Source organism: Saccopteryx bilineata, chromosome 3 (assembly GCF_036850765.1).
Source record: "Saccopteryx bilineata isolate mSacBil1 chromosome 3, mSacBil1_pri_phased_curated, whole genome shotgun sequence".
In the NCBI taxonomy this organism is placed as follows: Eukaryota; Metazoa; Chordata; class Mammalia; order Chiroptera; family Emballonuridae; genus Saccopteryx; species Saccopteryx bilineata.
In genome coordinates, this window is record NC_089492.1 from 248,683,501 (window position 1) to 248,706,660 (window position 23,160).

The 23,160-nt window shown below is 40.5% G+C and overlaps 1 protein-coding gene across 2 annotated transcripts in view; it reads left to right on the plus strand.

Moving 5' to 3' along the window:
• Window positions 1–22,502: 22,502 nt before the first annotated feature.
• Window positions 22,503–23,160, plus strand: part of SLC1A7 (solute carrier family 1 member 7) — a 52,105-nt gene continuing 51,447 nt past the window's right edge. For both annotated transcript variants that reach the window (XM_066269170.1, XM_066269171.1), the window contains exon 1: window positions 22,503–22,803. In XM_066269170.1, coding sequence (XP_066125267.1) covers window positions 22,627–22,803 — 177 coding nt within the window. In that variant the 5' untranslated portion in view covers window positions 22,503–22,626. The remainder of the gene's footprint in view (window positions 22,804–23,160) is intronic.

The following is a 23,160-nucleotide window of genomic DNA, read 5'->3' on the forward strand; positions in this document are numbered from 1 at the left end:
TGGTCTCTAGTTGCTTGGTACCTGATCCTGGGATGATTTAGGGCAAGGGAAAATATTGGCTTGGTATGTGTGAGTTAGATGCGGAGGTGGTTAAGGGGTTATAGACCCAAGATTGGCCGGTTTGCATATGAAAGTTGTGCTCATGAGCAGGTTGTTAGTACCTTTAGGAATTAGGTAGCCCTGAGAAGGGCAGGCTCTTCCTGGGTCTGGAAAGCCAGAGCATCAAGAAAACAAGAAAACAGAGTTCATTTAATTGGCCCTGTGATGAATGGATGCCATAAAAACAAGTACAGAATCTAAGAAAGCATAGAACATAAGGTTTTTTTAATTTGAAATACTATTTAATGCTCATAATTGTCCTCTGAACAAGGAACTGTTATTAGCCCCACTAGTTACTGATGAGGAAACTGGACTCCTGAGCAGGTAAGTGACTTGCCCGATGTCATCTAGCTTGTCAGGTGGTGAAGCAGGATTTACACCGAGGTTCCTGTCACTTCCAGGCCCATCATGCCACTGTGATGTCCCACTATACCAAGTACCAGGGCTCGGAAGGGAGTGGGAGGAAAAGTGCCCCCTCTCTTCTTTCCTGGCTGCTCCGTTTGAATTGAAAACTATCCTCTGCAAAAGTCAGACTCTCCAGTTTCACCTTCAAACAAGAAAGTCAGAAGTACTAGCGTCCAAATCCTGGCTCTGCTACTTACTAGCTGAGTGTCCATTGGAAAGTTCATTTATTTTGGTTTAAGTGTTTTCATTTGTAAAATAATAGTCATATCTTCTTTATGGGGTTATTGTATAGATTGGATGAAATTTCACGGCAAAACATAGGTTTTCTCTCGGTGAGTTGGCTGAGACCAAAGCCTACAGTCATATTAGGGGTGGTTATTTTTCTCAGGGTGCAGATATCTCCTCTCCTAGCCCGAGAAAGATATTCAGCATCAACCAGTGGGGAGGAGAAATGGCTCTCTCTTTAGTTGTGCAGGGGATGTCTGGGTAGGCAGAAAGTCTCACCCTTATTTATCTGGCGGGTCTGACTGCTTCAGAGTCTGTTAATCTATGGCTGGGTATGCCTTTCCACTGAGTCCAGGTCCAATTGCAGGAGAAGCTGGCAATGGCATCAATTTCTGTGCTTTACATTCCACATATGTAGAGAAGAAAAGAAATCTAGAACCTTGGAAAAGAAATCTAGAACCCAAAACATTTTGCATTCCGCTAGTACATACCTCTGCTTCCATTTGCAGGCTGAAGTTTCCTAGGTCTAGCTGGCTTCGAAAGGCAGATCCTTCTTTGTTTTTTGCTTTAGTATAGCAAACAACAAGTGATTTGAATAAGCTGCTAAAAATTGTTCGTGTTTTCTGGGATCCCAAGGAAATGCTGCTGACAACTCAGGAAGTCCTTAGATTAATAAAGGGATGTAAGCCTGGCGGAGGGGGGAGAAGAGGAGGAAAAGGTGCTGTGCAAATATTCCAAGTATGTAGTCCACAGACTGTCTCCTCAAAAGGTATCTACATCAGGCTAAAGAGGCAAAAAATAATATTGATAGAGATAAGGAGGGTTACTATTTAATGATAAAATAATCAAATCATAAAAAACTTGTATGCCAACTTAATAACACAACCTTAAAATATATCAATTACAAATGAAAAGGATGACAGGAAGAAAAAAACCAATTCATTATCTTATCAGTAGACTTTAACATACTTCAATTGGTACTTGATGAAAGACACAAGAATGAGTACAGCTAGAGAAGAGTTGAACTAATGTATTCTCAAGTTTGATTTAATGGATGTGCAGATAACACTGTGCTCATCATCTGTAGAATACGCATCCTTTCCAAGCACATGTGGAACATTTATGAAAACTGGACATTTACTGGGTCATCAAGCAAACCTCCACAAAACTCACAGGGTTATTACATATGTCCTCATTCTCTGTCCACAGTAGAGTTGTTAGAAATCAATGATAAATTTTTTCAACAATTGGTGCTAAAAACAATTGGATATCCACATGCAAAAAGATTAATTTAGATCCTTAATTCATTCCACAGACAGAAGTTAATTCTAAATGGATCATGGACCAAAATTAAGAGCTGAAGCTATAAAAAAATTTAGACGAAAACATAGGAGAAAATCTTCTTAATCTTGGATTAGGCAGAGTTCTCAGATATGACGCTATAAGCATGATCCATAAGGGAAAAAAACTGATAAATTTAACTTAATTTAAGAATTTTACTTGGCTCAGTGGATAGGATAGAATATCAACCCAGTGTATGGACGTCCCAGATTTAAGTCCCAGTCAGGGCACAAAAGTGAAGCAACCATCTGTTTCTTTCCCCTTCCCTCTCCCCTTCTATCCCTCTTCCCTTCCTGCAGCCAGTGGCTCAATTGATTCACATGTCAGCACCAGGCACTGAGGATAGCTTGGTTGGTCTGAATGATGCCTCAGGTGCTAAAAATATATCAGTTGATTCGAGCATTGGCCCCAGGTGGGGGTTGCCGGGTAGATCACGGTTAGGGCACATGCAGCAGTCTGTCTCACTACCTCCCTTCCTCTCACTTAAAAAATACTGTACTTTAAAAGCCATTATTAAGAAAATGAAATGATAATCCACACACTTGGAGAAAATATTTGCAAATATCCTGATCACAAAAATTAGGAGATATTTTATAGCTTCTTATTCATTTTGAAATATCCCCTAATTTTTGTGAGCAGTATAATAATTTTGATAAAGGTCTTGTTCTTATAGTACATAGAAGTTTTACAACTGAAAAAGAAGACAAACAATCCAATCTTTTTAATAGGCAAAAGATTTGAACAGACATATCACCAAAGATGTAGTAATCCTCCTTTATCCATGGTTTCACTTTCTGTGGTCTCATTTACTTATGGTCAACCTATGTTTGAAAATATTAAACAGAAACTTGCAGAAATAAATAAAAATAAACAATTCATAGTTTTGAATTACATGCCATTCTAAATAGCATGATGAAATCTCTTGCTGTCCTGCTCTGTCCCATGTGGGACAGGAATTATTTCTTTATCCAGTGTACCCATGCTGTATACACTACTTGCTCTACTCACTTAGTTGTCATCTAGGTTATCAGATCTGCTGTCACGGTATCATATTACAGTGTTTGTGTTCAAGCAACTTCATTTTATTGAAAAGTGGCCCCAAAGACATGAGTAGTGATGTATAATTAGGGTATGCCAAAGAAGTTGTATGGTGCTTCCTTTAAGTGAAAAGGTGAAAGTTCTTGACTTAATAAAGAAAGAAAAAAATTATAGGCTGAGATTGCTAAAAATCTATGGTAAGAATGAAACGTCTATCTGTGAAATTTCCCAATTTATATATTAAACTTTATCACAGATATGTATGTATACGGAAAAAAACATGATATATATAAGATTAGGTGCTATCCACGTTTTTAGGGATCCACTGGGGGTCTTGGAATATATCCCCTGCTGTTAAGGGGAGACTACTACTTATGAATAACTACGTAATAAGAACATTAAAAGACATTCAACATCATTAGTCATTAGGAAAATACAAACTAAAACCACAAGGAGATGCCACTTCATACCTATGAGTTTGGCTTTAATCCAAAAGACGATAACTATGAGAAAGGATGCAGAGTAATTGGAACTCTCATACATTGCTGTCAGAAATGGAAAATGATGCATCCATTTTGGACAACAGCTTGACAGTTTCTTAAAAAGTTAAACAAAAATTTCTGTTTAACAACCTGGTCATTTGATTCATAGATACCTAATTAAGATAAATGAAAACATGTGTCCATAAAGAGACTTGTACATGAAAGTTCATAGCAACATTATTCATGAAAGTCAAAAAGTAGAAATAGTACAAATGTCTATTAACTTGTGAGTGGGAAAAACAAAATGTAGTATATCCATATAGTGCAGTAATATTCATCAGTAGGAGGAATGAACTACTAATACATGCTACAAACATGTATGAACTTCAAAACTATTATGCTAAGTGAAAGAAGCCAAATAAAGAAAAAGAGGCCACATATTGTATGATTTCATTTATGTAAAATGTCTAGAAAAGGCAAATCTATAGAGACAGGACACAGATTGGTGTTTGCCCAGGAACGGAGGTGAGAATTGGATTGACTAAAAATTGGTGTGCAGCGGCTTTTTTGGAAGATAAAATGTTCTAAAATTGGGTTGTGCTGGTGATTGCAAAACTCAGTACATTTACTAAAAACCACGGAATTGTGTGCTTAAAATGGGTGAATCATATGGTGTAAATTATAGATAAATAAAGCTTTAAAAAAATAACAAAAGGATAAGTAGAAAAACCTTATGCTGGAAAGTTAGAAACATACATATTTTAAAAGCAAAAATCCTTTTAGCAAATTAGGAATAAAAAATAACTCCTTAATATCATAAAAAGTATTTACAAAAAAATAAACCCATAACAATAACAATAACAATACCTAATGGTAAAATGTTGAGAGCATTCTCTTTAAGATCAGGAATAAGATATAGACGTCCCAAGTCATAATTTTACACTCAGCTTTGAACTGGAGGTCTTAAGCACAGCAGTAAGAGGGGGTGGGGAAAAGTATATAAAACGTGTAAGGATTAAAATGGAAGAAACAAAGCTATCATTATTTTCTAATTATATGCTTGTCTACATAGAACACTTCAAAAGTATAAGGGAATTTAGTAAGTCAACACAATACAAAATCTATGTATAAAAATCAATTTTATTTCTACACACCAGAAACAAACAGAAAATACAATTAAACAGGATAGTATTTACAGCAGCATCAAAAGTATAAATGACTGACCTGTGGTGGCACAGTGGGATGAAGCGTTGACCTGGAACACTGAGGTCGCCGGTTTGAAACCTTGGGCTTGCCTGGTCAAGGCACATATGAGAGTTGATGCTTCCTGCTCCTACCCCTTCTCTCTCTCTCTCTGTCTCTCTCTCACTCCTCTCTCTCTAAAAAATTAATAAATAAAATATTTAAAAAGAAAAAGTTACTTCATTAAAAAAAGTATAAATGAATAGACTTAAAAAAAGATATTCAACTCTTAGGGAAAAAATGATAAAATTACTGAAACAGGGTCTAAATAAATGGAAAGATATATATGTTTATGAGTTAAAAGATTCAATATCATAAAGATGTCAAATCTATAAAATTCATGAATAATTCCTATGCAATTAAAATAAAAAAATCACAATTTTTTTCTAGAACTCGACAGGATATTTCCTTTCTTTTCTTTTCTTTTCTTTTTTTTTTTTTTTGCCTTTATTGAGGACCTATACATTCCTGAATAGGGAGAAAAAAAAAGAGATTTATCTGGCAAAGTATCAAGAATTATCATAAAGTTATAGTAATTAAGACAGAGTAGTATTGACAAAGGTATTACAGACCCAAACATACGCAGAATTTGATTTTACTACAGAGCGGGCACTTTAGATCAAAGTAAAAGGATAGATTTTTTTTCAGTCCCAGTGGTACTGGGACAATGAGCTAACCTTAAGAAAAACATAATATTAGTTTCTTACATCAGTCTTTAACCATGTTGGTTAGACATGTATGAGAAAAGTAAAAGTACACAACTCTCAGAAATTTACATAGAAGATAGACTTCTTTAGGATAAGACATATTTTCTAAAAATAAGACACAAACAAATCATAAAGAAAAAGATTGATTCAATTGATTCAATTACAGTAACAGTTGCACCTTCTATTTCTCTAAAGATATTATAGACAAGCCTGACCAGGTGGTGGTGCAGTGGATAGAGCATCGGACTGGGACGCGGAGGACCCAGGTTCAAAGCCTAGAGGTTGCCAGCTTGAGCGCAGGCTCAACAGCTTAAGTGTGGGGTCACTGGCTTGAGTGTGGGATAATAGACATGACCCCATGGTCGCTGGCTTAAGCCCAAAGATCACTGGCTTGAAGCCCAAGGTCGCTGGCTTGAGCAAGGGGCCACTCTCTCTGCTGTAACCTTCCCCCCACTCCACCCCTGCCCCCCAGTCAAGGCACATATGAGAAGCAATCAATGAACAACTGAAGTGACACAACTATGAGTTTATGCTTCTCATCTTTCTCCCTTCCTGTCTGTCTGTCCCTATCTGTCCCTCTCACTGTCTCTGTGTGTCACACACACACACACACACACACAAAAGATACTATAGACAAACCGTAAACACACATAAAAAGTTAATAGCTAGATTATATAAAGAAGGTCTATGAATCCATTAGAAAAGACAAACAACCTAATTAAAATTGGGCCAATTAAACGAACAGGAATTTCACTTAAGAGGAAATACAGATGGTTCACAGCACATGAAAATATATTTTATTTCAGAAATTGGAAAAATGCAAATCTACCCCATAATGTAATACTATTTTACATCTAACAGATTGATAAGGATTAAAAATTAATCAATACCAAATGTTGGTGAGCATGTAGAGCAATGGGAAGTTTCATACATTGTGGATAAACTGGTAAAAGTAATTTGGAAAACAGGTGGCATTACCAAGTAAAGTTGAATGTCTTCATAACCTATGACCTGATAGTTCCATTGCTGTGACTATAACCTAAAGAAAGTCTTGCACATGTGCACTTGTATGTAAGAATGTTTAGATTGATGTTGTTCATAATAGTCAGAAACTGGAATAAAACATAAACATTCATTAATAATATATATATCATAAATAAATATTTCATCTACACCATGGAATGCTATATATAGTACAGAAAAAATTATAGCTACACTCAATGACATTGACTCTCAAGAGAATAATGTTAAGTGAAAAAAATTCAATGTGATTCAATTTACATAAGTTCAAAAATAAATCCACTCTCTGCCTGACCAGGCAGTGGCGCAGTGGATAGAGTGTATGACTGGAATGAAGAGGACCTAGGTTCGAGACCCCGAGGTCGCCAGCTTGAGCATGGGTTCATCTGGTTTGAGCAAAAGCTCATCAGCTTGGACCCAAGGTTGCTGGCTTGAGCAAGGGGTTACTCGGTCTACTGAAGGCTCGTGGTCAAGGCACATATGAGAAAGCAATCAATGAACAACTACGGTGTTGCAACGAAAAACTGATGATTGATGCTTCTCATCTCTCTCCATTCCTGTCTGTCTGTTCCTGTCTATCCCTCTTTCTGACTCTCTCTCTGCCCCTGTAAAAAAAAAAAAAAAAAATCCATTCTCATCTCAACTTTTTCCAGAAACCAAGACTGAGCTTATTCCTGTTCAATTCCTTAATCTTACTCCTTAATATCTGTGGCCCCAGCTGTCCAAGATTAGTCTTTCCCCAGTGACTGGCCATTGTGGATCTGCAGACAACTGTCCTGTGTCCCTCATCCTTCCTCCTCCGTTTAGTCATCACTGACCTCAGCACCTTCCCAAACGAAATGACTGTCTGGCAGCCAGAGGCAGTAAGTGGCAAGAGCCTGGACACAGGTTGTACAGGAAGTGGTGAAGGTGGTGGGTGGGGGTTGTTCCAGAAGAGGGTCCACGCAGTTATTGCCATGAGGTTAATAAATAAAGGCAAATTTTGCATCATGAAGGAAATAGAGTTTGCAAAATAATGGCCAATGGTAGAATGATTTTTCTTTTTTTGAGGAATGTTTGCCGGTTTAGGGAGGACTGAGTAGGGAGCGAAAGACCCCAGTTTGGTTCCTAACTTGGCCCCTGGTTTCCAGTTGGCCTTGCCCCAGTTCTTTTTCCTCTTCTAGCCCCTGAGAGTGGATGAGAATGTCTCTAGGGCTCCCTGTGGGCTTTATACCTGGGTTTTGGACCCTGGCTTTAAACAAGAGAGAAGCTGTGGGCTAACCAAGTCATGAGAAATCACCTGGATCAGACAGACAGGGGTCTGCAGTCTGCTCTGTGCCCACTGTGGGTGAGCCCTCAGATACCTGCTGCCATAAAGGGGAGAGTAGACATCAGAGAAGGCAGACGACAAGGAACCTCCAATAGCGGATCCTAAATTCTAGAGCAACCTGAGAGGAGATACAATGTTGGCCATTTTACACAAGGAAGAACAGAAAGCCAAGGTATAATCTCGCCTTGCCAAGAGTTGAATGCCTAGGATGATAAACTAGACTTTTTTCTGTGTCTGCCCACTGGATTCACTTTTCTAACTGCTACCACACACATTTACATGGTTACCATAGAAGCAGCAATTTTAAACAGTGCTGATCCTACCCCCTTTCCTTAATGGCCAAAGATGATTGATCTAAGCTGGGCCAGTCACAATCTTTGCTGGGAATTTTGGACTCGGAGTGAAACACAGCTGCTGGTAACCATGGTTCCTTCACGTGGACAAGAGCAGTAATGGAAATGCTCGATTTCTCCATTTTAGAAAGAATAAGGTAGCACAAATGTCACCACCAAAAATGTAAGCTCTGTGAGAGCAAGAGACTGTTCTCTATTTCTGTTTATTGCTGTATCCCCAGAATATGCCTGGCAGGTAGTGATAATGATATCAATAATGACATGTATATAGTGCTTACCATGATCAGACACCTGTCCTAAGTGCTTCACACATGTAATTCATTTAACCCGCATAACAACCCTATAAGTTAGAACATTATTATCTCTATTTTTCATATGAGAAAACTGAGACAGCGGGTAACTTACCTCAATTCACACAAATAGTTGGTCTAGGAGCCAGAATTCAAACACAAGTCATCTGGTTTCAGAGTCTGTGCTCTTAATTACTATCATAAACATGTGTTGGATGAAGAGGGAATGAACGGCAGACACGAGAAAAGGAGAGCTGGTGAGAGGAATTGTGTTAATAATCGAGCACCTAGTTCAGATAGTCTTTGCAGCTCAATCCTAAGCTTGTCCTTGAGTTCTGTGAAAGCGTCACCATCCAGTCTTATAAATAGGACTGGTTTCACGGGCATCAGAAGGGTCCCATGAACTAGATAAAAGTGAAATGGTTACTCGGGGAAGAGGGTGGCAGGAGGGGAGTAAAGAGGGACAAATATATAGTGACAATAAATTATTTGTCTCTGGGTCATGGGCACACATCACAATCAACAGTTCAAATGCTATAGAGACGTTCACCTGAAGCCTGTGTACTCTTGTTTATCAATGTCACCCCATTAAATTTAATTTTTTTTAAAAAAGCCCCATGCTTGTTTTAATGCTGTGCTTTCACCATCTCTAAAGTCTTATTAACTCTATCTTTGAACTTGTGTTTTATAAGCAAAGTCTGACAAGACAATGGAGTATGCATGTGAATAAACAAGATATGTACATTATAAATGTCAATTACTCTTCCTTGCCACTCATTTCGCATATAGTATATGCGATGCCTTACGAACTCAGAATTTAGGCAAACTGGAGATGCCTGGGAATTCAGCAAGACTCAAAGCAAGTGCAAGGCAAGCATGTTGTGACTGCAACTGAGTAGCCAAGGGTGCTGACAGCCACGAAGAAACCACGCTTCCCTCAAACCAGAACTTGCTTCAAACACAGAAAAGAGACAATGGCATTCTAAGAAACACAAGTAACCAAGGAATCTTATATCCTTTCTTACTGCTGTAACTTCCCTATTTTAGCCAACCGCTTACACTGAAAACGATACAGAAGAAACAGGAAAGACAGGCCTCTCCAGAGTTTCTTTTCTTTCCAGTCCTCCTTCCTTCCTTACCAGGAAGCCTAAGGTGCAGAATGTACTGGTGTATGTTCACAAAGTAAAATAAAAACAGTTGAATTAATTCGGACAGCATTTCTACTGTTCTGGTTAAGAACAAATTACGTATACATGTATGAGCTACTAAACAAATTGTGTAATTTTGGTGACTCTGCATACAAGTTAAATGCTTTTATATTTGCCTTTAAAACAAGCATGAAAGACATAACAATGAATTGGACAATTCATACTAGTAGTTTAAATGCTTTATTTTTATTTACTAAAGAATGACATGAAATAGCAAATAAAAACCACCATAATAAATTGAGAAAAAGACTGTGGAAGTAAGAAAAAAGCTTCACATTTTAGTACCTTTAATGCACTATTTTTCCTGCTTTTCGAACAAAGAGCCCCACATTCATTTTGTTCTGGCCCCCACAAATTATATAGTCAGCCTTGCTTATAAATTCCCTATTTAGTTAAACCAGCTTGATCTAATTTCCTGTTACTTGCTAACAAGCATCCGAACTAATTTGGAAATGTAATTTGAACTTGGAGGGGGGCTAACTTTATACTTGCTCCAACTATTATATTCAAATGACTGGACGTGTGATGCAGTGTAAAGAACATGGACTTTTTTTTTTAATTAAGTGAGAGACAGGGAGGCAGACAGACTCTTGCATGCGCCCCTAGAAGAACACAGGCTTTTATAGATGCAGAGAAGAGGCTCAGAGAAGCTCACGGATTTGGACAATGTCACACAGCTTCCAACGACAGGATCTGAGATTTGATTCTGGCTCATTGTGACTCTAGAAACTTTGCTAGAACATTCTGAGAATGTCCTGTTACGGCACCGCTCAGTTCGGTAACCACTAGCCATATGTGGCTAATGAGCCCTTGAAATGTGGCAAGTACAACAGAAGAGCTGCATTTTAAACATTTCGTTTTCATTCATTTTCATGTAGATAGTGTGACTAGTGCTACTGTATTGGACTGCACGGAGCCAGACTTGTGACCTTACTCTGCACCCTGGACATGGCTGATTTTGTGAGTGCTCATGGAGAGGCTGATCGCTCACTGGCTCCATCTGGTGCATGGCTCTTCAACAGAGTCTGGCACATAGTAGGTGCTCAGCAAACAGCAGCTCTGTGGTTTCATGAGTGCTCAGGCCCAATTTCTATAAATGAAAAATCTAGAGAGGGGCTGGGAAAGGGGGGAAAGGTGACCACACAAGAGTCGCTTTACCTCATCCTTTGAGATAAATGTGGGGGAGGCCAGCCTTAGCGGAGGTCAGGACAGCCCCATGGTGACTAACACTCGAAGGAATCCACACCCGCTGGGTCGTTGTCCACAGAAAACCTTCCCGGAAGGGCCCAGCTGTACTGAGCTCAGAGATGTGTCAGGGGGAATATTGAGGCGCCTCTGGTATGTCTCTGGAAAGCAGCCAACAAACCCAGAGCTGTCATCACCATAAACCCAGCTGGGAGCTCAGACAGCTCAACCTAAGCTCATTCTGATACACGGTGGAGGGGCTGAGGCCCAGGCCCACCGCCACTCCTGCCCACTGATCCATTGCGGGTTCCCAGACCAGCTTTGGCACCACCAGCCTGGGCCCCTTTCTGGGAACAGGCTCTCCTCTTGCCTCCCCGGTGCCCAGCACCCACTGTGCTGGATTAACTCCTTGCTTATTCGGGTCTCTGCTGAAACGGCCCCACTTTTGGGAAGCCTTCTTCTATCCCCTCCGGATCTGAGTTGGCCCCTCTGCTGGCCCTGGAGAATCACTCATCCTTAGCAAAGAAACGGGCCCTGCTGCTCTCCACCCTGGCACACCCCACACAGAGTTGCCGTGGTGAGAAACAGCACAACTGCCAACTCGCTTCTGCTGAGTGGTGCGGCTGCACTCGTGAGCTGAGCTTGGGGCTCATTTTTGACAACAGTTTTTCTCTTTTCTGCCCATTCCTGCTGCTCATCAGTTTCAGCTGCTCTTGCGAGCAACCCCTTGATCCTTGGGGTGATCCTCAGGACCCCCAATATACCCTCCAACTCTGAGGATGATCCATCTAGGTGGTTTCAGAAGACACAGGAATAGACAGAGCCTTACATTTATTCTCATAGATTTTTATTTCCTTATCAGAGTCACACATAAGGGAACTAGGGTTAACCCCAGGCAGCGATGGTGCAAGGGCCCGAGTTAGTTGGAGAAGAAGAGTGGGTGTTGTATCCAGGGTAGTCAGGGAAGGCTTAAGGGGAGATGGGGCATTTGACCTGTGACTTTAGAGACAGAGGGAAGAACATTCCAGGTAGAGGAAGTAGCATAGGCACAGGTGTGGAGGCCAGAGAGAGGGTGCAGGGCTGAAGGAACTCAAAGTCGTTTGGTATTGTAGAAGCTTGTGGTACAATGAGAGGGAGAAGGTGGCATGCTGGAGAGGTGAGCAAATGCAAGTCCCTGAGGACCTCAAGTGCTTACTAAGGAGTAGGACTTTATCTTGGAGGCTGGAGTATTCCAAAGCAAGTTCTCCAAATATCAGACCCATGGAATTCTCTGATCCGGAAGAGGGCTGGGATTCTGTGTCCCTCACTAGGAGACTTCCTCCAAAATGTGTCAGTAATGTAGAGGCTCTGCTGAAGTAAATAGTAACAATATGTGAGTGTCTGCAGGGCACCAGGCAATGCTCTTAGCACTCAGCATGCATCGTCATATTTAACCCACATAGCAACCCTTCAAACAAGGTATTGTCGTATTTCTGTTTTACAGAGAGTTAGGAAATTTGCCCAAGGACGTACAGCTAGTAAGTGGTAAAGCTAAGATTTGAACTTGAGTAGTCTGACTTTGAGCTGTCTGGAATAAAGATCCCGCTTAACTTTTTTTCATCCAGCACTTCTCAACTTGTCTTTAATTATGGGAAGATTTTATATGTTTTGTAACACTGTAAGGCAACTGACTCTGTAGAAAATTGGGAACTATTAAAGGGCTCTTATCTAGGAGAACTTTTGGTTTGGTTTGCAAGTATTGTTAGTAAACTGGTAATCAGTCACTTACACTTTAGTGAGAATTAGTTAGTCCTTTCTAAGAGCCCCTCAATATTCTTCTAAGCTCTCCGAAGGCAGATACTGTGTCAACTCATTGCTGTGTCCCCAGTACCCAGAAGAGGTGACATGAGATGCTGTAAGAACATTTTTTTTTTAATTAAATAATTTTATTTTTTTAATGGGGTGACATCAATAAATCAGGATACATATATTCAAAGATAACAAGACCAGGGTATCTTGTCGTTCAATTATGATGCATACCCGTCACCCAAAGTCAGATTGTCCTGTCACCTTCTATCTTGTTTTCTTTGTGCCCCTCCCCCTCCCCCTTTCCCTCTCCCATTCCCCCCTCCCCCCCGTAACCACCACACTCTTATCAATGTCTCTTAGTTTCACTTTTATGTCCCACCTACGTATGGAATAATGCAGTTCCTGGTTTTTTCTGATTTACTTATTTCGCTTCGTATCATGTTATCTAGATCCCACCATTTTGCTGTAAATGTTCCGATGTCATTTCTTATGGCTGAGTAGTATTCCATAGTGTATATGTGCCACATCTTCTTTATCCAGTCATCTATTGATGGGCTTTTTGGTTGTTTCCATGTCTTGGCCACTGTGAACAATGCTGCAATAAACATGGGGCTGCATGTGTCTTTACGTATCAATGTTTCTGAGTTTTTGGGGTATATACCCAGTAGAGGGATTGCTGGGTCATAAAGTAGTTCTATTTTCAGTTTTTTGAGGAACCACCATACTTTCTTCCATAATGGTTGTACTACTTTACATTCCCACCAACAGTGTATGAGGGTTCCTTTTTCTCCACAGCCTCTCCAACATTTGCTATTACCTGTCTTGCTAATAATAGCTAATCGAACAGGTGTGAGGTGGTATCTCATTGCTGTTTTGATTTGCATTTCTCTAATAGCTAAAGAAGATGAGCATCTTTTCATATATCTGTTGGCCATTTGTATTTCTTCCTGGGAGAAGTGTCTGTTCATATCCTCTTCCCATTTTTTTATGGGATTGTTTGTTTGTTTGTTGTTGAGTTTTATGAGTTCTTTGTATATTTTGGATATTAGGCCCTTATCTGAGCTGTTGTTTGAAAATATCATTTCCCATTTAGTTGGCTTTCTGTTTATTTTGTTATCAGTTTCTCTTGCTGAGCAAAAACTTCTTAGTCTGATGTAGTCCCATTCATTAATTTTTGCCTTCACTTCTCTTGCCATTGGAGTCAAATTCATAAAATGCTCTTTAAAACCCAGGTCCATGAGTTGAGTACCTATGTCTTCTTCTATGTACTTAATTGTTTCAGGTCTTATGTTTAGATCTTTGATCCATTTTGAGTTAATTTTAGTACAGGGGGACAAACTGTAGTCCAGTTTCATTCTTTTGCATGTGGCTTTCCAGTTTTCCCAGCACCATTTATTGAAGAGGCTTTCTTTTCTCCATTGTGTGTTGTTGGCCCCTTTATCAAAAATTATTTGACTATATATATGTGGTTTTATTTCTGGACTTTCTATTCTGTTCCATTGGTCTGAGTGTCTATTTTTCTGCCAATACCATGCTGTTTTGATTGTCGTGGCCCTACAATAGAGTTTGAAGTCAGGTATTATAGTGCCCCCAGCTTCATTCTTTTTCTTTAGGATTGCTTTGGCTATTCGGGGTTTTTTATAGTTCCATATAAATCTGATGATTTTTTGCTCTATTTCTTTAAAAAACGTCATTGGAAGTTTGATGGGAATTGCATTGAATTTGTATATTGCTTTGGGTAATATAGCCATCTTGATTATATTTATTCTTCCTAGCCAAGAACAAGGTATATTCTTCCATCTCATTATATCTTTTTCAATTTCCCTTAACAATGGTTTATAGTTTTCATTATATAAGTCCTTTACATTCTTTGTTATGTTTATTCCTAAGTATTTTATTTTTTTTGTTGCAATCGTGAAGGGGATTATTCTTTTGAGTTCCTTCTCAGTTGTTTCATTGTTGGCATATAGAAAGGCTATTGACTTCTGAATGTTAATTTTGTATCCTGCGACCTTACTGTATTGGCTTATTGTTTCTAGTAGTCTTTTTGTGGATTCTTTGGGGTTTTCGATGTATAGGATCATATCATCTGCAAAAAGTGATACCTTTACTTCTTCTTTTCCGATATGGATGCCTTTTATTTCTTTGTCTTGTCTGATTGCTGTGGCGAGAACCTCTAGTACCACATTAAATAAGAGTGGAGAGAGTGGACAACCCTGTCTTGTTCCTGATTTAAGGGGGAAAGCCTTCAGTTTAGTGCCATTTAATATGATGTTAGCTGATGGTTTATCATATATGGCCTTTATCATGTTGAGATATTTTCCTTCTATACCCATTTTGTTGAGAGTCTTAAACATAAAATTGTGTTGTATTTTATCGAAAGCCTTTTCTGCATCTATTGATAAGATCATGTGGTTTTTGTTCTTTGTTTTGTTGATATGGTGTATTACGTTAACCGTTTTACGTATGTTGAACCATCCTTGAGATTCTGGGATGAATCCCACTTGATCATGATGTATTATTTTTTTAATATGTTGTTGTATTCGATTTGCTAGTATTTTGTTTAATATTTTAGCATCTGTATTCATTAGAGATATTGGTCTGTAGTTTTCTTTTTTTGTGCCATCCTTGCCTGGTTTTGGTATGAGGGTTATGTTGGCCTCATAAAATGTGTTTGGAAGTATTGCTTCTTCTTCAATTTTTTGGAAGACTTTGAGTAGAATAGGAACCAAGTCTTCTTTGAATGTTTGATAAAATTCACTGGTATAGCCGTCAGGGCCTGGACTTTTATTTTTGGGGAGGTTTTTAATGGTTTTTTCTATTTCTTCTCTACTGATAGGTCTGTTTAGGCTTTCTGCTTCTTCTTGACTCAGTCTAGGAAGGTTGTATTGTTCTAGGAATTTATCCATTTCTTCTAGGTTGTTGAATTTAGTGGCATAAAGTTTTTCATAGTATTCTACAATAATTCTTTGTATATCTACAGTGTCCGTGGTGATTTCTCCTCTTTCATTTTGGATTTTGTTTATATGAGTTCTTTCTCTTTTTTCCTTGGTAAGTCTTGCCAAGGGTTTGTCAATTTTGTTGATCTTTTCAAAGAACCAGCTCCTTGTTCTATTAATTTTTTCTATAGTTTTTCTGTTCTCTAATTCATTTATTTCTGCTCTGATTTTTATTATCTCCTTTCTTCGGCTGCTTTTGGGTTGTCTTTGTTCTTCTTTTTCTAGTTCCTTAAGGTGGGAAGTTAAGTGGTTCACTTGGGCTCTCTCTTGTTTGTTCATATATGCCTGAAGTGATATGAACTTCCCTCTTATCACTGCTTTTGCTGCATCCCATAGATTCTGATATGTTGTATTGTCATTTTCATTAGTCTGTATAAATCTTTTGATCTCTGCACTTATTTCTTCTTTGACCCATTCATTTTTTAAAAGTATGTTGTTTAGTTTCCACATTTTTGTGGGATTTTTTTTCTCTTTTTTGCAGTTGAATTCTAGTTTTAAGGCTTTATGATCAGAAAATATGCTTGGTACAACTTCAATTTTTCTGAATTTGCTGATGTTGTTTTTGTGGCCCAACATATGGTCAATTCTTGAGAATGATCCATGTACACTGGAGAAAAATGTATACTCAGTCACTTTGGGATGAAATGTCCTGTAGATGTCTATCATATCCAGGTGCTCTAGTGTTTTGTTTAAGGCCACTATGTCTTTGTTGATTCTCTGTTTGGATGACCGATCTAGAGCCGTCAGCGGTGTATTGAGGTCTCCAAGTATGATTGTATTTTTGTCAGTTTTTGTTTTAAGGTCAATAAGTAGCTGTCTTATATATTTTGGTGCTCCTTGGTTTGGTGCATATATATTAAGAATTGTTATGTCTTCTTGATTCAGTGTCCCCTTAGCCATTATGAAATGGCCATTTTTATCTCTGAGTACTTTTCCTGTCTTGTAGTCAGCATTATCCGATATGAGTATTGCTACTCCTGCTTTTTTTTGGATGTTATTTGCTTGGAGTATTGTTTTCCAGCCTTTCACTTTGAATTTGTTTTTATCCTTGTTACTTAGATGAGTTTCCTGTAGGCAGCATATAGTTGGATTTTCTTTTTTAATCCATTCTGCTACTCTGTGCCTTTTTATTGGTGAGTTTAATCCGTTTACATTTAGTGTAATTATTGATACTTGTGAGTTCCCTATTGCCATTTTATATCTTGCTTTCTGTGAGTTTTGTGTCTTGTTTGATCCTTCTCTTTCGTTTTTCTATCTTTTGTTTTTATTTGGTTGTATTCCATACATCTTTCCTCTGTTGCTATCTCTTTTATCTCATGTGCTTCTGTGGTGGTTTTTTCAATGGTGGTTACCTTTGAGTAATGAAAAGGGTCCCTACCCTGTTCATTGTAGCAAACTATTTTGTGAGTACTTTTGCACTCCATCGTCCTTTGCTACTGTTAATCTCCATCTTCTCCCCCTCTTTCTTTTTGTTGTTGTCACAGTTTAAATTTGGTTTTATTGTGTTCTTCTTGGAGCTTTTACTTGTGGCTCTGTTTTTTTTTTTGTTCTTTGTATCTGATTGGAGAACCCCCTTTAGTAATTCCTGGAGTGGGGGTTTTCTGATGATAAATTCCCTCATCTTTTCTGTATCTGTGAATGTTTTTATTTCTCCTTCATATTTGAAGGATAGCTTTGATGGGTATAGTATTCATGGCTGAAAGTTTCTCTCTTTCAGGACTTTAAATATTGTGGTCCACTCTCTTCTAGCTTATAGAGTTTCTGCTGAGAAATCTGATGATAATCTAATGGGCCTTCCTTTATATGTTGTATTCTTCTTTTCCCTGGCTGCCTGGAGAATTTTTTCTTTGCTGTTGGTTTGTGTCAATTTCATTATGATATGCCTTGGAGTAGGTTTGTTGGGGTTAAGAAAACTCAGTGTTCTGTTTGCTTCTTGAATTTGAGGCTTTAGTTCTTTCCACAGGCTTGGGAAGTTCTCATCTATTATTTGTTTGAGTATGTTCTCCATTCCATTTTCTCTCTCTTCTCCCTCTGATATACCTATTATTCTTATGTTATTCTTTTTGATGGAGTCAGATAATTCTTGTAGGGCTATCTCATTTTTTTAAATTTTTGAGTCTCTTTCTTCTTCTCTCTGTTGTGCCTCAAGTTGCTTGTCTTCTATTTCACTAATCCTCTCTTCTATCTGACCTGTTCTATTAGCTAAGCTTGTTACTTCATTTTTCAGCTCGTGAATTGAGTTTTTCATCTCTGTTTGATTTGTTTTTATAGTTTCAATTTCTTTGGACATATATTCTTTGTGTTCATTGAGTTGTTTTCTGAGCTCCCTAAATTGCCTTTCTGTGTTTTCTTGTATATCTCGGAGGATTTTTAGGATTTCTATCTTGAATTCTCTGTCATTTAGCTCCAAGGTTTCCAATATATTAAATTTTTTCTCCATAGATTTTTCCTCATCTATCTGTGTTACCTCTCTTTCTTTTGTATCCATGATATTCGATTTTCTCTTCCTTAATGGCATCTGAGGGTGGTTTTGTTGATAGTATTAATGAGATTTAATAAAGAATAAAAAGTTAAAAAAAATAAAAAATAAAAAAGAGTTGTTTTTTTTAAAAAAATTTAATAATGAAATAAAGAAAAATAAAATAATAATTTTTAAAAAAAGGAAATTATTCCCCCCCTCCTTTTTTCCTCTCCTCTCCCCTTTTTCTTGAGAAAATCTTGTGGTGAACTGTGAATTATAACAAACAATGCCTGTGATGGAGGTCCTGAATTGGAGAAAAGTAATAAAGGGGCAAAAAAAAAAGAAAGAAAAAAAAAAGGAAAAAAAAAGGGGGGGGCGGTATGGACCCACAAAAAGCAAATAAGGAAAAAATTTGGGTCAAGAATAAAATGATTTGCTTTTAGGTGTTGGTGTTGTCTAAGAGTTATGATGAGAGGAATAAGAGAACAGAAAAATGGGGGGACAAATTAAAAAAATACTATTGTATTTAGTGGAACAAGAACTAGATAAAATGGAGAGCCAGGGATGGGAGCACTGCTAGTGAGTTAAAAAGGTGAAGTAAAAACCCCCCAAAATGCCACAAACATAAGTTTGAGTCCCAGATAAGATAATTTGTTTGTTATTGAGGTTTGAATGAGAGGAGATGTAAAGGAGAAAGGAAGAAACTAATTTAGAGGGAGAAAAGAAAGAGAGAGAGAGAAAAAAAGAGGGAACCAGTAAAAGAAGAAAAAAGAAAGGAGAGAGAGAGAGTTAAGGGTTTTGGAGTGCAACCCTCATAGAGAGAAAGGAAGAGGAGAAAAAAGATAATGGGAGATGTAACACTTATGGGTAGTGTAGTTCAAGGAGAGGAGAGAGTAAGACCGGCAGAGAGTTAATCGGCCAAATTGGAGGAGGAAAAAAAGTATCAAGAATGAAGATAAGAGAAACAAACGAACAAATATAATAAAATGGGATAGGTTATAAAGTCTGCAGATTATTCTTGATTTTGAGAGGTTATCTTCTTGTTTTTTCTTTTCTCTCCCTCTTCCTGGTCGGTGACTCTGTACCCCAGGTTCTGCCCCTTTGGCACGCTCAGGTAGAGGTTTGCAGTTGATAAGTCTCTATGGCAATGTCATGTATTGTGCTTTAGTCTCGTTGGGAGTCAAGGCTCATTAGCTTTCATAGGCTCCGACAGTGAGAGAGTCCGTGTTCCTGGAGCCTTTCTCCTAGTCTTTCCTTCCTCAATTAGTAGCCTGATAATCCAGCTATGGGGTTGTTGCTGCCTCTGCCTGGATAGTAAGAGGTTCAAAGAGCTGGCAACTCCCCACTCTATTTCCACTCAGCACAGGGCTCTGGGTAAGGCTCAGTCAGTCAGAGCTGCTAGCATAATCAGGCAGGCTTTCCGCCCACTCAAAGACCTCTGGCTCTGCCACTCTGTCCGGTAACACAGGCGGGCACCCACTTCCGGGGTGCTTGGAGGTAACTCTCATTCACTATCTGCGCGCGCAGACCAGGATATCCGGCCAGTAGTCTCATGCTCTGAGTGAAACCCCCAACCGCATGGAAATTTGCAGCACTGGAATTCGCTTTCGCTCAGTCCCCGTGCGCGGCTTTTGCAAGGCGCTGGGGCGGCCCGAGATTCCGCTTTTGCCCACACAAAGGCCCCTGACTCTGCCCCTCTGTGCGATAACACGGGCGCGCCCTGCCGAGGCACTCGGAGGAATCGCTCACTACCTATCTGCGTGCGCACACCAGGATATGAGGCCGGCCGTGTTTCCCTGAGTGAAACCCTCACCAGCACGGAAAATTTCCACCATTGGAATTAGTTCTCGCTCCCTCCCGTGCGCGGCTTTCCCAGGGCACTGGGGCTGCCCAGAGATTCTGCTTTCGGCCCACAGAAAGGCCTCTGACCCTGCCTCTCTGTGTGGCAACACGGACACCCACTTCTGGGGCTTAGGAAGAGATCTCTCGCCCACTAACTGCGCACCAACCAGGAGAACGGGTAAAATGGCTGCCCCGCTTGTCTTTCTTTGTTTGGGTTTGGCGCGAGTGTTAGCTTGTATTGCCCGGCTTGCCACAGGAACAGTTTTTCCTCCGCTAGGATCTCCGTGCCACAGCCTGGTTCGGCCTTTTGTGCGCGGCCTGGATGTATTCACCCCCTTTGCCCGCCTCAGTTTCTATATTCACAATTACCAGAGAAAGCCGCCCTGTTTAGGTTAGTGAGGAAGGCGGAGCATTTCTTACTCCCTATTTCCTTCAGGATTTGGTTATATATTTAGCCAATTTTTCACTCGACCATACCTTCGGGTGTATTGTGAAGCATCTGGAGGCTCCAAGTATAGGTTTTTCTGTTTCTGGTTGAAGATCTTGTTGAGTTTTGGGGGAGATTTATCGGTATCGCTTCCTACTCCGCCATTACTCTGACGTCCTTCCTCCCTGTAAGAACATTTGCTTAAATGAGTTGTAATTCCCCCTGTTGAAGACAGTAGGAGCAATAGAAAGAAAGGCCTGCAGTCTGGGAGGCAGTGGTGGTAGTGTCAGAGTGGGTGGGGCAGGAGCAGGAATAGTTGTGGGGACACCATGAGAATCAGTCTTGGAGCTGAAGCAGGACTTCATGGCAAGGCTAAAGGCCAGGCCTGAACGCTGATCTAAATGCAAATCTAGTATCTATTCAGAATGTTTTCTCTTCTAAATAGTAACTAAACCACTTGGTTAATTGGAAAATGGGGCATTTGTTTGAGTTGAGGCTGTATCAGAAAACTCTTGGTTTTAAGAGTTGGAGTCGGAGGAAAAAAATAAAACTCTCAGGCTTGTATTTACCCTACCGTCACACCCCCAAAGCTACTGGCAAACAACAGGGGCTTTGGAAGTTTGGCTTGTTGAACTGAGGGGTTCTCAGAAAGCACTGGCCAATTTCTTTCAGTCTAAGGAGGGCAAGACTGAGGCCCAGAGAAGACACTGTCACAGAGCCGGTTAAGTTGGGAATAGAATCTGAGGGTCCCCTCTGAGACAAGAGCTCTGCCCAGGGCTTCAGGGCCTGCACCCTAACCCCCTGCACCCATGCCCCAGCAGTTCCTTGCGTCCCTCACCCCTACCTCATCCTCTCCATCCCACCCACCCCCACTCCGGCAGGGGATGCAGCCCTTGTGCACACCCTTCCCCTACCGCAGACTGTGCTCCCTGCTGCCGCCTGACTGCCCCTAATGAGATTACAGATTCCTGGTGGAATAGACTGGAGTTAATTCCCTTTGGCTTTAAAGGGCAGGCCAGGCCATAGAAAACAGCAAAAAGGAAGTCATTCTCTAAAAATGCTAAATGTAGATGATAACCCCTGTGCAACACGTTATATAGCTCACCACTGCTTTCAGAATAGTCTCTGGATGGGATGTTGCACCAGCCCTAATGAAGTAGATGCTGTATTATTTTTGTCTACTTTATGGATGGGAAAACTGAGGCACAGTGAACTTAAATGGCTTCTCCAGGGTCACACAGCTAGTAAGTGGCAGAGCTGGGACTTGAATATAAGTCCCTTGGGCCTTGTCATCTTTACAAATAATAGGCCCTGAGAACCTACAGAGATCTTAGCTTTAGGCGTAAAGCAGCCCTGAAGGAACCACATCACAGCAAGTGGAAGCTCCAGTTTGAACTCAAGTCTGCTGGACTCAAATCCTATATTCTCCACAGTTCAAAGGCTAAGCACCTTTGAACTCATCTGCCTGTTCATATAATGGAAATGAAACCCATGTAAGCCTGAATTCTACTCTGCTACTTGCTGGCTCTGTGACCTTGGCCCAGGAACCCTGGCTCCTGGGGTCTCATTCTGGCTTTCAGTATATTAAGGTTGGAACCCTTGGTTGTCGGAATGACTTCCTGCGGTTCACAAAGGGGAGGCAGCGAGAGCCAGTCCAACACACAGCACATGCTCGTGACTCGGCCTCTCTCTGCCTCAGTTCCTTCATCTGTAAAGTGATACTTACTGTACTTACTGGGACTGGCGTTAAGATTAAATGCTCTAATACAAATAATATGCTTTTAGAGCAATACCTGGTACATAATAAATGCTTAATTAATGTTAATAATAGTTAATTGGCAATTAGCTAGCATCTTATTGCTTTGCCTTCGATTCTTTCTGGAATGAAGTGGGATTAAACATCAAAGCAACCAAGCAAATGTTCCTTCTGTCACACCAGCCCCTGGTCCCCTCCCCTGTTTCAAAAAGCACTTGACTTTGAGATCCAGAGCCCCCAGACCACGTGGCCTGCTCTAATTTCCCAGGCCCTAATCTGCTCCCAGCTCCTAATGATGCAGCTGGTAATAGGATTGTGGCTTCCCTCTGGGCAGCCATGCAGGCCATGGCCGTGCGGCTGGCAACTGGTGCTTAGCAACCCTGATCACCTTCTGCTGAGGAGCCACAGCCCCCAGCCGGGACCCTGTGCCCCCGGCTGGCCTCACATACATGGAATGGTGCTGTGCCTGGTGCCAGCAGGCTGGGCTCACCATGGTGCCAGGTGCCATCCTGGCACGAGGGAGGGATGTTTGCAAGCGGAATGGACTGCTCATCCTGTCTGTGCTTTCTGTCACCGTGGGCTGCCTCCTCGGCTTCTTCCTGAGGACCCGGCGCCTCTCACCACAGGTCAGCCACCCGGCACCACAGGGTCCCCCTTTAGGAAGGATGTGTGGGCCTGAGGGATCTAAGGGTCACATTCCCTTCCATGACTCTCTGAGTACTTGACAGTGGGTAAGTCACTTTGTTTTTCTGGGTCCCAGTTTTCGCATCTGTAACATGGGTGTGAAAAATACATTACAGGACTAGAGTGACACCCAATAAAACGGCTGAGCACGTGGTTACAAGCAGACATGACCAGGTGAGAAAGGCAGGGGTGCCTCGTTAGAACAGCACAGGGCCGAGAGCTGTAGGGGAGGGAAGGTAGAGTCCCGTGAGTGTGAAGCAGGCATCAGAGAACACCTCCTGCAGCAGCTCCTCTGAATA